The 15,236-nt window shown below is 37.7% G+C and overlaps 1 protein-coding gene across 1 annotated transcript; it reads right to left on the bottom strand.

Moving 5' to 3' along the window:
* Positions 1-4,957: 4,957 nt before the first annotated feature.
* On the bottom strand, positions 4,958-14,845 carry LOC121932320 (mesotocin receptor-like). Its single transcript, XM_042470925.1, has 3 exons — positions 13,784-14,845; positions 11,665-12,788; positions 4,958-10,223 (listed from the first exon to the last, which is right to left on the bottom strand). Exons 2-3 carry the CDS (start codon positions 12,572-12,574, stop codon positions 10,024-10,026), a joined length of 1,110 nt encoding a protein of 369 aa, XP_042326859.1. The 5' UTR covers positions 12,575-12,788; positions 13,784-14,845; the 3' UTR covers positions 4,958-10,023.
* Between the last annotated feature and the right edge of the window lie 391 nt (positions 14,846-15,236).

Raw genomic sequence — 15,236 nt, 5'->3', positions numbered from 1 at the left:
GGGGCCCAACTTCAGTCCCTCTCAATCTGTAACTTCTCCTTTGTTGAAGAATTCTCTTTCCATGCTCTGCTGCACCAGTGCCCCAAGCTCCAAGAGTTTGAAGTTTCATTCTTCTCTCCTCCAAGCCCTAGGCTTGACAGGCAGCCAGATGCTGAGACAATGGGCTGCGATTCCAGCCTTCCCCTTGAATTTCCTCACCTTTCTTATTTCTCCCTGGACTACTCCAAGAAGGAGAATCCCCTGCCTCGCTACCGCACCATCATGTTAAGAGAATGTATTGTAGGCCTCATGAAACAATCTCCGTGCCTAAAACACTTGATTTTGACCCATTTGCCTTTCTCCCTGCATCAGATATTTAAGGAGGTGCTGAACCCCCCTGGAGCTGCCTTGCAACAACTCTGTGAACTTAGTTTAGATCAAGTCGAGATATCCAAGGACACAATCCATCTACTGTTGTCTTTAGAGAATCCACTAGACTACCTGGTCGTGAATAGGTGCCCAGGCATAAATGAGAAAGACTATGAAGAGTTCCTCAGTAAAGGTATCAGGGAGGGCCTTGACCTAAGTATTGATTGGCAATAAAGAGCCCTCTGTGGAGATTTCTATGGGGGGTTGGAGGTAATGAGCTATTTATGACAAAGCACAGCTGAAGAGTTGACTATTATCAGTTCTTTGATAAAACATTATATCCTAGTAGGCTGCCACCCTAATCAATAAGGTCATGATTGTATGGGGCTCTTCCTGTCCAAATTGTACACTTCATCTTGTCTGTTACAAAACTTACTGTTTCTCATTTCTCCCCTCTTTAGGGGATAAAAAGAAAGAAAGGATCTTAGGTTGCACATGGTATAGCAATTTGAAGTTCTCTCTTTGGAACAGCTGCCTGTGCCACATAAATATGCTAAATAGTACTTTTATATACTATCTTATAAATACAAAATGTAAACTGGGGGGAGGGACTTATAATTCTCTGATTGTGAGGATTGTCTTTACTACAAATTTTCTGGTATCTTGAGTAAACACACCAGGGATGGGCAACCATGGCCCAGACGAAGTTTGTGAGTTCTAACTCCCAGCAACCTTAGCCAATGGTGAAGGATTATGGATACTGCAACCTCCCCCCCAAAAAAACCTCTCACTCAAAATCTTTAAAAAGATTTTACTTAAAACCTTGTAATTGCATTATTGTATCACAGTAAGAGTTACATATATTTCAGGTTACATATATTTCCACTCCCTCCTCAATGGATTTAACATTTCTGGAAATGTTGTATCTCTGGCTTCAGTGCAGCACAGGCAGCCTTCACTTGTGCTGGTCAGAATGTGTGCTCATAAACAATAGTTTGGATCATGGGCATTTTCAGATCTGAAGTGAATTTAGATAAAAGTGTATGAAAACTGAGGAGAGCAATGGGTTCCATACCAATGCAGGTCAAGTGTATGTGTTGGGCCATAATTCAAAGACCTAGTCCTGTTAGTCTGGAAAATCAGTCTGCAAAGGAATCTTGTATCACCTTTGAGACTAACTGAAAGAAAGAAGCTAGTAGCATAAGCTTTCCTAGACATGAGCCTGCCTTTGGATCTTGAGCAAAGCAGTTGACTATGTAGTGTGTGCTCAGGAAAAGTTACATGTGCTTTAGACATTTGGTGATAGTGTAAAAATTAGCTGGTAGAGTCTTAATATACTATATCTTGTGTTAATAGGGGGTACAGTCTCATCCTGCAATCTGTGTTTTAGGTCCATTTTGCACTGTGCAATTAACTCCTGTTTTTGTGACTCATTGAAGTTCTCTGGCCAAGAGATATCATAAAACTACAGATCCCAGCATTCCGGATGATGAATCCATCACAGTTAAAATGCTATCAAAATGCTGTTATATAATATATGAACAGATGTTGATTTTTGAGGATCCAAAGGAGTCATTGTTATATGTCCTGCAAAAGGTTAACATGACTATACCTTGTGATATTGAAATTAATATGTTGATATGATGCAGAGTTATTTAAAGAGTAATTTAAGGTATTTATTGAAATGTGGAAAGTTTGAGAAGCTATTTTTGATTGTAATAGGTTTTATAATATATGGTAAGAACTGATAAAATGTATCACTTTATCTGAGTAGTAAAGATGATATAAAATAGATTTATATTTTTGTATAACATTTGTTTTTATGTTGGATGGTTGAAATAAACAGGCTAAAAAATTAAAAAATAATAAATGGGACCCTCTCATAATATCTCACAAGTGTGAGACATTATAAATAATAATTAATCTATAAATATAAAATATTAGATATTACTCTTGTATAGAATTAGGTTTTATATATATAGATAACCTTCTTTTCTTGCTTTAAGTTAAATTGTCACTAGTTGGAAAGAATTTGAGGAGGATAGGAATGGAAAACTAAACAGGAATAAGGAAATAAGGAAATAAACAAAGGGATGAAGCTTGAAGATATGGGACTGATGTACCACTGAGCAGTTTGGAATAGGAGGTCAAATAAATATTTAGAAGGAATGACCAAAAAAGAACTAAGAAAGAAGTCAGAATGAATGGAACAGAAGAGAGATAGAATGAAGGAAAAACAGTTATTGAGTGAAGGATGTCATGCACTGTATGTTGAGGGGCAGGAGGAAAAGTGTAGAAGGATGTAGTATGTTTTGAAGGTGAGAGTAAGTGTGGAAGGTAGGAGAAGAGTGTTGGAAGACGAGAATGAGGAAACTGATAGGAGGATTACAGATGGGAATGGAGTGATGGTGACATAAGGGAATATGAGAAGGTATAAGGAGATAGATTGGGAAGGAGAGATAGGAGAAAGGAAGAAGATGTATGATTTGAATGAGAAAGATGGTATGAGTTAATGCTTTTATGTGGATTTTTTTCCTCTTTTTTCTGTATGTGTATTTATAGTTGCTGAATAATATGTGTTATGTGTAATATGTGTTAGTAGTGTGTTTAGTGTATGTGTTTGTATTTGTTTTTTAATATTTGATTTGTTGTTTTGAAACTAATAAAGACTTTATAAAATAAATAAATAAAAGGGGCCATCTTACACATTTTGAGGCCCTTGTAGCTTGGCTTACCCATGGAAGATTGTCAACCTGGATTGCACAAATCTATATTTACAGATAGATGTCACTAGACATAACGTTTGTGTAATATAGTGACTCAAATATGGGAGATGCTGATAGGACATCCTGGTTGAAATTTCTGCTCAGCAGATGGTTGAGAATAATGCATCTTTCTCTTAGTCTAGTTCTCATTCCTGAGAAAAGATGGGACTTTAAAAAATCAGTTTTCTATAACTGTGGTTTACAGGGTGAGTAACACGTGCCACCCTGATGTTGTTGCACTGTAAGTCCTACCATTCTTCACCACTGGCACACTGGCAGTTCAGCAAGATCTGGTGGGACACAAATTGCCCACTTCTGTTTTGTTATAAATCAAAGGCACAGTTTTGCTGAATTTCTAGAAGAGTGGTTTGATAAGAGATTATAATGAAAGGAAGAATATTTATAATTCCCATTCTCATAAAAATGGATATCTATCAAAAATGGTGAATCTTAATATGTGGCTGACTTTTGTTATGCCTCAGCAAGAGCAGAACAGAACTCAGTCATCTTCATGAAACTGTCATTTCACATTAGAATTATAAATGATAGCCCTCTTTTGGTGAACCAGTGTAGCGTAGTGCTTTGAGTGTTGGACCAGGGTTTGAATCCTGGCTCAGCCATGTAAACCCAATGAGTGACCTTGGCCAAGTCAGACTCTCTGAGGCTGAGATGGCAATGGCAAACTCCCTGTGAAGAAATTTGCCAAGAAAACTGTGTGATAGGATCACTTTAGGGTCACCATAAATCAGAAATGACTTTAAGGCACACAACAACAACAACAACAACAACAGCCAACCCTGTTTTGAGTCAGTTTTTGCCATTTTGGAATGGAAAGCAGTAATAAAATGGTTTAGTTCCCAAAATCTCAGTGTGTACATTGGAGATGCATACAGAGGAAGTGGCCAATTCCATCCGACAACATCCTGATAAGTAGCTCTGGCTGCGAAATATGCTCCACTTAGAAACATATGGAGGGGGGATACCTATCGCTAGAAACGGGCAGCATCTTTCTGCAAGAGAAACATGCACAGCAGGGTCTTTGGATACAAGCCGACATGTTTCACTTCTTTGATTGACTTGGCAAACTGTCTCACACAGAAAGGAAGGTAGGGAAGAACAAAAGAATGCTTTGCAAACTTTTATCCACAGCTGGAGTCAATAGAATTTTTTTTCTTTCTCCCCTTGCACAAATAAATAAGGAGGATTGGAAATTTCACAAGACACATGGAATGAGACACACGTTTTTGTCATCTGGCTGAAACAAAACTCTTTAGCTTTTAGCAGTATGTGAGTTGTTTGTAAAGTTACTGAGGCTTCATAGAGGTACATAACACATAGTTATGCTTCCACTTGAGAAATTATTAATAATCATTGCTCTTTCACTACAAGCAAGACTTCACAAAAGCTTGTGCTGCCAATTTCTTTTTCATTTAGTCTCAAAGGTGCTACAAGATCTCTACACATACTGATTCTACAGACTAACATGGTTATATTTTTGAATTCTAGCAAGCAGATTTACAGTCAAATTTTCATGCTGTTGAATATATTGCTCTTTTTTTTTGTATGTCCACCCCAGTATGCTTCATTCACTCCAGGAGATGTGATAATAGCTATGTGGATGGGATCCAATTTACCTATGGTCATTTAGACATGCAGAGGAGAACTTGAAGTAGTCCTTTAACAAAATATTTAATTCTTGTTGGTGTATATGTGCCTTCAGGTCTCGTCGACCTTTGCTGGGCCCATGAATTTCATATATACTATTTTTAGCAAAGAATACTCAAAAGTAGTTCTGTCAGTTCTGTCCTCTGAAATAAAACCTACAGCACCTGGTATTTGTTGGCAGTCTCCCATTGAAGTACTAACCAGACTAACCCTGCTTAGCTTCCAAGAGCAGATAGGATTTAGTGCCTTTAGTGTATTCAGACAGATGTTTAGTTCTTAAAAGGGTAAAGGTAAAGGTTTCCACTTTGACAAGGCTGTGGTCCTTACTACCTATTGTTTTTCCCCATGAATGCCCATTGCCACCCATGACATGTTTTAATAAGATGTTGATATTTATTGTAGATTAGAAGTTTAAAAACTGATATATTTATTAGCAATTAATTATATGGTTACAGTGTTGATGACCTGGAGAATGTCTATTTTTTTTTAAATGGGTTTATAGTCTTATAGCACTATAACACTCTTTTGTTGAAGCTGTATTTCATTAACATTTTAATACTCAAGAAAGTATTTTAAAACTAATTAATTAGTTAACTTGTTTTTATAAAGAACATCAACAGGGTTATGAAGGATACCCACCACCACATGTCCTATGTAGTATGTGCTGAACTGTGATAGATTCACCTGCCTCCTGTGTCATAGCCCAAATCAAAATTTTGCCTCTTCAAAAAGACAGAGGGTAAATACACCTGTAGAGCAGTATCACTAAAATGTGAAAGAACATATGTCCATCAGGAAACATTTCTAAACATCAATAAGAAAAAACTAGGAGAAATGCTTTCTCTGTCTGTGGAAATACAGTCAAAAGGTGTGCATATATTTAAACAGCACATATTACAATTTTTCTAAAGATTGTACCAGTGTTTAATACATTAAATTGATATGTCCAAAAACTACCAGCATTAAAGGTTACTGCATGATACATTATTCTGGTACATATTAGAATATTTAAAAAGGAATATACAATTGTGTATATTTAGTAAAAGTCATATTCTTAAAGGAAAAATTCTAACATTGATATTGTACCATAACAAGAACACATGTGAGCTTCCCCTAAAATTTTGTGACAGAAACAGCCTATATTGTATTTCATACGTATGAGCAAAAACTGGTAGTTCAGAGGACCACAGCATGCTGGTAGAACACATTATTTGGATGGAGATCCCATGTTAAATCTCTGCATTCTCCTGACAAAGCTGCAATAGACTCCTGCCTGAAACCTAGAAGAGCCATAGTTGGTCAGTGTATATACTACCAAGCTAGATGGATCACACATTTTATATGGGATAAGCCAGCTGCTCATCTGCATAGCCATTTTTACACTTTAGTCCAGGAATGGAAAAGTATGGCTCTTGTTTTCGCAGCCTGCATAACCTCAGTTCCTTAGACTGAACCTTTCCTTGCCAAAAAGAAAAGCTTTCCTAGCCAACCAATTTTTTTAAAGTTTGTTTTTCAAAACCAGGGGCCATTTCACACAGTAGTTACAACACTATGATTCTACTTTAACTGTCCTGGCTGCAACCTTGTGGAATCCTGAGGTTTGTAGTTTGGTGAGGCGCTACAGCTCTTTGGCTGAGAATTCTAAGTGCCCTTAACTAGACTGCAAATCCCAGGAATCCATAATACAGAAACATGACAGTTGAGGTGGAATCATAGCACTTTAATTGTGTAGCATAAGAGTTTCTGGACACTCTATGCCCCTTTGGCATTACTGGCAGTCTCGTATGTGGCCTTTGGAGGTTTCTGGGACAGAAAATTGGATCTGGGCTTGTGGCAGATGCCCATCCCTGTTGTAGTGAAAGCATAGGTCTACATCATCATAAGTAATGGATGCCTACTACAGGAAGTGGAGACAAAAGCAAACTAGATCTTGGCATTGCCAGCAGTCTTTGGCTTACAGAATACAATCAAGTACAACACAGATGATATGCCATGATCATGTCCCTTAGGGACTGTGGTTGTAGGAGTCAACTGAGATGTAAGTCACTGTGGGAGCTGGCGGCCAAAAGATAGGTTATGATTCTATGATTCTATGATTCTATCACAGTTTTACAAAACATATGTTTGTAGAGCCAGATGTCAAGAGCAAGAAACTGTTCAACTGAGCAAGTGCCTGTTCCAAAAAGGGACAGTGCCAATAGCTGATTTATGGATTACACTATGTGTCAAATCCCAGGGAATCTGTCCGTGGCAAGAGAAAATGTGCAGAGATATTTAGGAGTAACAGGCCACTGGATAGCAGAAGGATGAATAAAGAGCTAGGGACTGCCAATTGTAAGAAAAAGGAATACAAGAAAACCATTAAAGGTGGAGTTTTCAGGGTACAGCTGTTGTTCAGGCAATACGTCAACAACACCCTGCAGTATTTGTATTTTAACCAATTAATTCTGACTCAGTTTAGAGCTCTACAACAAGAAGAAAATGGCTCTGGTGGTACTGGGAAGGATTGTGGAGTTGTCAGGATTTGCAATAAATATGTTGCCCTGTATGCAGCTACAGCTGCATCTGCACTGCAGGAATAGTGCCACTTAACTGTCATGGCTCAATGCCATGGAATCCTGCAATGTGTAGTTTGCAGTGTCACCAGAGGTCTCTGACAGAGAATGCTGAATATCCAACAAAACTACAAATCTCAGAATTTCATAGCATTGAGAACATGGCAGTTAAAGTAGCATCCGAATGCATTATTTCTGCAGGACAGATGCAGCCTACCTCATCTGATGAGACACAAGAGCTACTAATTGCAGCATTTTTCTAATTCTGAAGGGCTTCTGATTCTTGGTTTTTCAGCTTATAAAGAACTGCAAAAGCTTCTTGTTATACCTGAGCAACCATAATTCTTTCTTGTTTTGGTTTTGGCCCCAGGCACTGATTTCTCATACTTACATAATAATGGCCTGTGATTCAGTACTCACTACATAACATGTAACCCTCAGTACTGGATTGGGTCTGATGCAGTATCTAAACCCATAAACCCAGCCTTACACTTATCTGGGTGTTGGCTTGGCTCCAAGGAACACATTCGCCTATAAGACTACCAGAGGAAAGACTTTCAGACTGGTCAGTTCACCTCTGATTTTGTCTTTCATAGGAGAGGGTTGTCCCAGCTCATAAGCCAAATCTAGATTTCAGGAGCCCTAACCCTGTTTCTTAGTTGATCTGCCCCCTCACAAGGGTGTCAGGTCAGAAGTTGCAAATGGAGACAACATCCCCCTCTCCTTCCCTATGCATCAAACAGCACTATAAGGACTGGCTGAATCCCAGTACTAAGACTCAGATGAGTGTGTCTGGTTCTACCCCCCTCCCTTCATATTCAGCCAAGAACCAACATCCCTTGATATCATTCAACCATCAAAAGATCAGTAACCATAAATTATCCACATTGCATGCCAAGTGGAAAAGGTTCCCTTATCCTTTCAGGAACAAATCAGCAGTCTGTTTCTACATAGGACCTATCCCATGAATTCTATGCACTGAAGCAGTCCAAGATTTGTTCCATCCATTATGAAAGAGAAATTGTTAACAGCATAACTGCAAACCACAAGATTATTTCTTTGGCAAAATCAGTGGGAACCATGTCAACTGAGTCATAGAATCTTATAGTTGGAAGGCATCCTACAGACCATGGACTCCAATTCCATGAAGTTCATGGAGTCAGTAAAGGAAATCTAGCTAAATGTATAATTCCAAATAGGAATGTTTAAAGACACATGGAACAGAAGTTGAAGAATGGTTCCACACTGTGGCCATGCAAACTAGTTGAATTGGCTCTGTAGGCTGGCACTAAGAAAATACAGGTTGAGTATCCCTTATCTGGAATTTCAAAATCCAAAATATTCCAAAATACTAAATTTTATGTACCTGCACTGTAGTTGCAAGGCTGGAGAGAGACATGGCTGGAGAGAGACCAAGGATCTATGAAATGGTGGTGGCGGGGGGGGGGCATGGATTTATGCCAAGCACTGTGCTTGGATTCCCACAATTTCACAGATCCTGTCTCTTTCCGGCCTCATTTTGTCTCATACGCAAATATAGGTATTAAATATCCAAATTACAGAATACCTCTCGTCCCAAGCTTTTTAGATAAGGGATACTCAACCTGTATAACAAAATCATCACTGTTATTCCACCTCTCTTTTACTGCATTAAAATCTGGGCATTCTTGCATATTGGCTCAAATAGTGGAAGAATGTTATAGGCATACCACATGGAAGAGAAAATACTCTTTATATCTATAGCTGTTATTTATTGGTGGGGAGCCTTATTGTAAAGTTTAGGTATCTCGTTTTCCTTAATCTAAAAAGACCCATGGAAAACCACTGTCCTTTTGTCATCTTCATGTTTGTCTGTTACCCCAGCCCAGCCCATTCATAAGTGTGCACTGTCTTAGTGTTCATTTCCATATACACGTGGTTCACATAGGTAAGGAGATATGCGAACTAAAATTTTTTAATGAAGCACAGTAGACCCTTCCACTAGATATGCTAGTTCAATTTTCTAAAGCACAGTGGACGCAGCGGTGCTGGTGATCCATGAATCTGACCACCTAGTAATCACAACAGCCCATATTATTCAATGGAGATGTATGTATGTGGACGTGCTAACATATCCATGCACATGTCAAGACCACTGAATAATATGGGACATGACCACCTATGGGGAGGGCAGAACTGAATGGGTGCAGATGAGAAGGGGCCACTGCATAGCTTTCCTCCCCTTTTTAAAAACAATTTTTTCACAAGTGCCTGAGAATTCCATTCAAATTTCCAACTACATTTTGAGCTATTGATGATTGTTCTTTCAACCTGAACCTCTCTGTTTAGCAAAATAGAGTGGGGACATAACTCTAGATAGGTGCATAACTCTAGATGACACATAACTGCCCTATAGGATTCTGGTCCATGTCTGTATAAGTAGATTTCAGCACTACATAGCTACGTAGTACTTAAGTACATAAGTATTTCAGCACTCCAAAGTCTGGGTTTAGTGTCTTTGTAGCCAGAATCTCCCTTTTAGGGTATACTTCTTACATTCTGCTGGGATTTTAAAAACATATTTATTTGCCTCTAAAATTAAGGAAAATATGTATATGCTGAAAACAACCACTTCCAGAAGTGGAAAACATTTTACTAAATATTGAATGGAACAAATAAACATAAGCTATAAAGCCAATAGTTTATAGTAGCTACACAGATGTGATATTGTCTTCAGCTTCTTTATCTCCCAAGTTAATGCTGCCTGTAATTGTAGACTCTTCATGAGCTGCAGTGTTGTTCAGTTTGCTTTTTGAACAATGTGGTATCTGACCACAAAAGTACATATAAATCCATGGATTAACACAGCTATTGAGATTCCCTAAGAGCATAAGAATGGCCATTACTGGACCTGAAACAAATAAAAAATTACAAGTCATTCACAGCAACAGATAAATATGGTTGTTTCTTTAAAATCATTATGAATTCCTTGATCTTCAATAAGTGATTTCACTGGATCTTCGCTTTCTATTCTGAAATCTTTAGAACTATTCCATCACATTTTTAATTTTTTTATAATTTCATTAATTTCATGAGATTATTGGGCATATCAATGTGGGTTTTCACATGCATCATTTTCATGATGAGATGGAAATGTCTCAGACTGGTATGGCATAATGATGTGAACTACCGTATCTTCATTTCTTCTAAATGTTTCATAAAATAATTCTTTACTTTCTTTACAGAAAGCAAGAGTCTAAAAAGTTACTTTGAGAGCTCAGTCATGACATCGATAGTTCAAAGTAGTTGCCAATGTGGCTACAATTACAAAAAGTAACTTTATTTTTTTCATTTCTTAAGATGGTTCTTTAATTATTTAAAAATTATCTGAATTCTACATACTGGTGGTTTGTGATACAAAACATATCTCTTTTCCATTTGCCTTAGGAACCATACCAGAGCAGGAGATACAGCACAAGCCCGATTTTCAGCCATGTGATAATCCTCTATTACCATTTAGACTGCACCTGCACTGCAGAAACAATCCAGTTTGACACTTTAACTGTTATGGCTCAGTTCCGTGGAATTCTGGGAACTGTCATTTATTGTGGTACCAGAGCGCTCTAACAGAGAAGACTAAATGTTTCACAAAACTACAATTCCCAGAATTCCATAGCATTGAGCCATGTTAGTTAAAGTGGTGTCAAACTGGATTATTTCTGCAGTGCAAATACAGCTAAAGTAAGACAACAGCTCTGCAACTTTAAAGGATGGATTTACAGCACTAAAGAACTAGCTGTCCCTCATTAATTTGCAAGCAGAATGTTATATCTTCATTATTGTGGAAATGAATTACATGCAGCCAGTTTGTAACTGAGCTGTAACTAATTACTTTCAAGTTTAGAAGAAAATGGGTACTTCAAAGGTTTAATGTAAAAATAACACAGTATTTAATATGAGGTTCAGATCATCAACAAATAGTCCTTTAATAAAAATATGCTACTGTTTCATTATTCTATTTTTTTTAACTTGGCATGCCAATGATCTGTGGAACCTATGTATGCCAATGTCCAGTTTGCTTTACTAACAGCAAAGCACTGTTAGAAAATCTGTTAGAAATAACAATCCTCTTCTAAGAAAAATTGTCCTTTTAAACTGTAAAATATTATGGCACACAGAGAGAAGCCCATGCAACTACAACATAACAATACAATCAATCAAACAAAACATATTTAGTATGAGTTAGTCACCTATATTAATGGTTTCTAGTATAAAATAAACTCATTCAGATGTAAAAGTGTATTCATGTGACCGTTGGTTTTGAAATCATTAAGGGGAAAAGGCTATCTTACCTCCAGTCCTAGCATCACTAGGGTGCCATGCAGTCCACAACTGTGCAATGAAGAAAGGTGACCAGCAGAAGACATAAGCAACAACTATCACCACTGTCATCTTTATAGTTTTGATCATAGCCTTTGACATACAGTTTGCATTGCTTGGCTGAGAGGGCATCATTTGCTTCTGATTTGTCACGTCAAATGTATGGTGGCTTTTCATATTCATTTGGACTGCTCTACAGATCCTAACATGGCATATGGTGAGGATAGCTGCAGGAAGGAAGAAAATAGCTATAGAAATCCAAGTCACATATACCTTTGTGCCCCAGGGTTCAATGAAATCAGCTTGGCAATCAAATATGCCTGGTGATACTTCAGTCTTCTGAAAGATAAATACTTGGGGAACACTAAAGACCAGAGAGATAAACCAAATGATGCAGACAGAAGCATTCCAAAGAACACCTTTCTTTTGGAAAGAGGGCATAGGGTAGTACACTGCTTGGCATCTGTCCATTGCCATAACAACTATCATATAAGTGGAGGCAAACATGCTCACCAGCTGGAAATAACTGATGGTTCGGCACAGGATGTCTGGACCCCTGAAAATATCTGTAATTTTCCAAAAAAGCTGAGGAAGAACTTGAAAAAATGCAACCATCAGATCTGCAAGGCTCAGGTGAAGCAGGAACACATATATCCTTGACAGTTTTATTCTTCTCCTCCACAATACCAGTATGAGAATAAAGTTGCCAACAGCTGCAGCCATAAATATTACTCCTAGTACAGCAATTTCTACTTGAGCTAAGCGTTTATCTCTTGGTTGTCTCTCAGGCAGAGCAGATGTGTTTGTTGAGTTGAGAAAACTGTGAAGTAAAACTTGTCCATGATGATGGATGTTATCTTGAGAAAATGAGAAATTCTCCATTGTGCACAAGAACTATTTCACCTAAGTGTGCAGCTTTGGAAGATAAGTCACTGCCAGCTATTCCAATTCTAGTGCATGTTGAAATTTCATAAATTTGTGAAAGTGAGTCTCAATACAATTCTGTCTTTCTCTTGTGCATTGAGGGAAGAGGGGAGGGTAAAGCTCTCCACTTTCAGCAAATAAGGCTTTTTGTAACTTGAGAAGCAGTAATTTCCTTAGCCAAGAGGATAGTTGTAAAAAAGAATATTTAAATGCATATGTCCAAAAATGATTTGAAGAAACACACACACACATTTCCACCTAAATCCAAAAAAATAAAAGCAGCCAAATTCATGCTTATATATTTACTTATGGGGTTTTGCCAAATATCTGCGTGACAACTGTGTTCCTTAATTTAAGTCAGATCAACTCCTAATAACAGATGTGTGTGTAAAAGTTATTCCCTTGGGAATGGATTTTTCAACACAAAAGTTTTTTCCTGTTTGATGAGAGGAGTTTAAAAATCAGGGTATTCAGCAATTCAGCCTCATAAATTTGCCTTTCCCTTCAAATTGAATGCCTTTTACTCTGGAAGAAGAAGATAGCTCTATAAACAACCCTTCTCTTCACTCCCAAACCATTCACCAAGCCTTGTTTTCCCCTCAAAGTAAAGGTTATAGTTGGTATTCTGTTAACCAAAAACAAATTTATCTGAAATATATCCTAGGACAAAACATCTGTTAACTTTTTTCACATGGAAAAAGAAAAGAAAAATACAATGGGGAATGCAGGAGATGGAGTCAGCAAAACAAAGGAACAACTATTGTGGGTTGTTTCCCACATTTACATTTCTAAGATGTATCCATAAAATAATTTAGATTGCAAGAAAAAAATAATTGATTACTACTTCTGTATAGAAACCTTGCTTCCTGGTAAGACAACAGTTGGAAGCAAAGGGTTATTTGTTATGTATCATGAATAAAATATGTGGATGGGGCTTCTGTTGTTATTTACTGGGTAAAAACAAAGTCTTGGTATACATCCCTTGAATATTCTCTCTTAATTTTCTTCCACTGTCATAAACATAATATAAAATGAAAATGGTCCAGAATGTGCATTGTCCCTTAAATCCTTATTCCCACCAGGTTAAGGTACTTAATACATAAAAATTGTGCAATAAATACCTCAAGTATTCTTTCAATATTCATTAAAAAGGCTTTCGATACTTACTTAGCTCTCAGGCATTACTAAGTCCAGCTAATCAGTGCTTATAACAGAAGATGAATCCTTCAAAGTAACCATTCCGTCTGCCTGCTTTAAGTGGCATAGCATTGACTTAGTGGATGAAAACTGTTCCCCTCCCCTCCAGTTTTGATTCTTGAAAGAAAGGGGACATCTGTGAAGTCGAAGGCATTCATGGCCGGCATCCATAGTTTTTTGTGGGTTTTTCTCTGAAGATGCCAGCCACAGATGCTGGCAAAACGTCAGGAATAAACTCTTCTAGAACAGGGCCACATAGCCCAAAAAACCCACAAAAAACAAAGGGGACATCTATTCAACAGTTTTCATGAAAACTCACGTGTCACTTTGGCTTTTGCTTGGGTCAAAACACTGCCAAAGTTACCACTTCATTCCTGTTCATGTGATTTTTACAAGTATTAACATGATTTTGAAGAGCCAAGTTCTCCTAGTTACGGGGACACAAGATATTTCAGCAAACGCATTCGATTCTTTTCTTTAACATGTTTTATCCCTCTTTTATTCTATTATTCCCTGGAAAAAAAATATTCCTTAATACTTCTACTATTACAAACAAAACAAACTGCACATACCCTTCAATTAAGTTATCATTCATTTTGCATCCATTTTTCAGGTGGTGAATGCTGCAGCCAAAACTATACCATCCTTACAGAAGTGCAGGCATTAGTCTATTCAGAGGAAACCAATGTTATGCAGAAGTACAAACAAAATTTTGAAAGAAAAAAACCTAAAATTTAATTAGGATTGGCCACAATTTAGTGAGAGCCAGCATAGTATGGTGGTTGTGTGTTGGAGTAGGACTCCAACCAGGGTTCAAATCCCCGCTCAGCCATTGAAACCCCAGGGTAATATTGGACAAATCACCTCTCAGTCTAAGAGAAAAGCAATGGTAAACTTCCTCTGAACAAATCTTGACATGAAAACCTTAGCATAGGGTCACCCCAAGATGGAGTCACACTGAAGGCACTGATCATGTGCAATGCTGCAAATCTGGATTTACACAATCCTAAACTCTACTTTAATCAAAGATTATGAAGGTCAGGGACAACAGCTTCAATCCGCAGAACTTGGAGAGTTCTATGGATGGAAAGGATCCCACAAATTTTGGACTTCGATAAAGCTGGTTTTAGTAAGTTTAAGAAAACAGTGGGAGTGTTCATTTGGTCATAAATGCTCAAAGGGAAGAGAGTCCATGCTGCAAGCTGGTTTCCTAAAGGTGAGAAACTGAAGGTGCTGTTGCAAACAATTCCAATGAGGAAGAAAAACTGGAGGTGTCTAAAGAACCCAGAGTAAATATATAAAGAATTTCCAGATGAGTTGAAATTTAAAAGATACATGTATCAGAAATGGAAGAAGAGGGAAATCACTAAAGAGGAACACAAACAAAAAGCCAGTACTGGAGAGAACGTCAGAAGATCATAGT

Source organism: Sceloporus undulatus, chromosome 5 (assembly GCF_019175285.1).
Source record: "Sceloporus undulatus isolate JIND9_A2432 ecotype Alabama chromosome 5, SceUnd_v1.1, whole genome shotgun sequence".
Taxonomy (NCBI): domain Eukaryota; kingdom Metazoa; phylum Chordata; class Lepidosauria; order Squamata; family Phrynosomatidae; genus Sceloporus; species Sceloporus undulatus.
Note: the sequence above shows the minus strand (reverse complement) of the source record. Positions and strands in the feature narration are given on the sequence as shown.

What these genes read in the sequence shown, in the direction of transcription:
- LOC121932320 (XM_042470925.1), bottom strand. Translation starts at nt 12,574, where the DNA reads ATGGAGAATTTCTCATTTTCTCAAGATAACATCCATCATCATGGACAA. An exon ending in TAGTGATGCTAGGACTGGAG is followed by an intron (nt 10,224 to 11,664) that starts GTAAGATAGCCT and finishes TATTTGTTTCAG; the next exon opens with GTCCAGTAATGGCCATTCTT.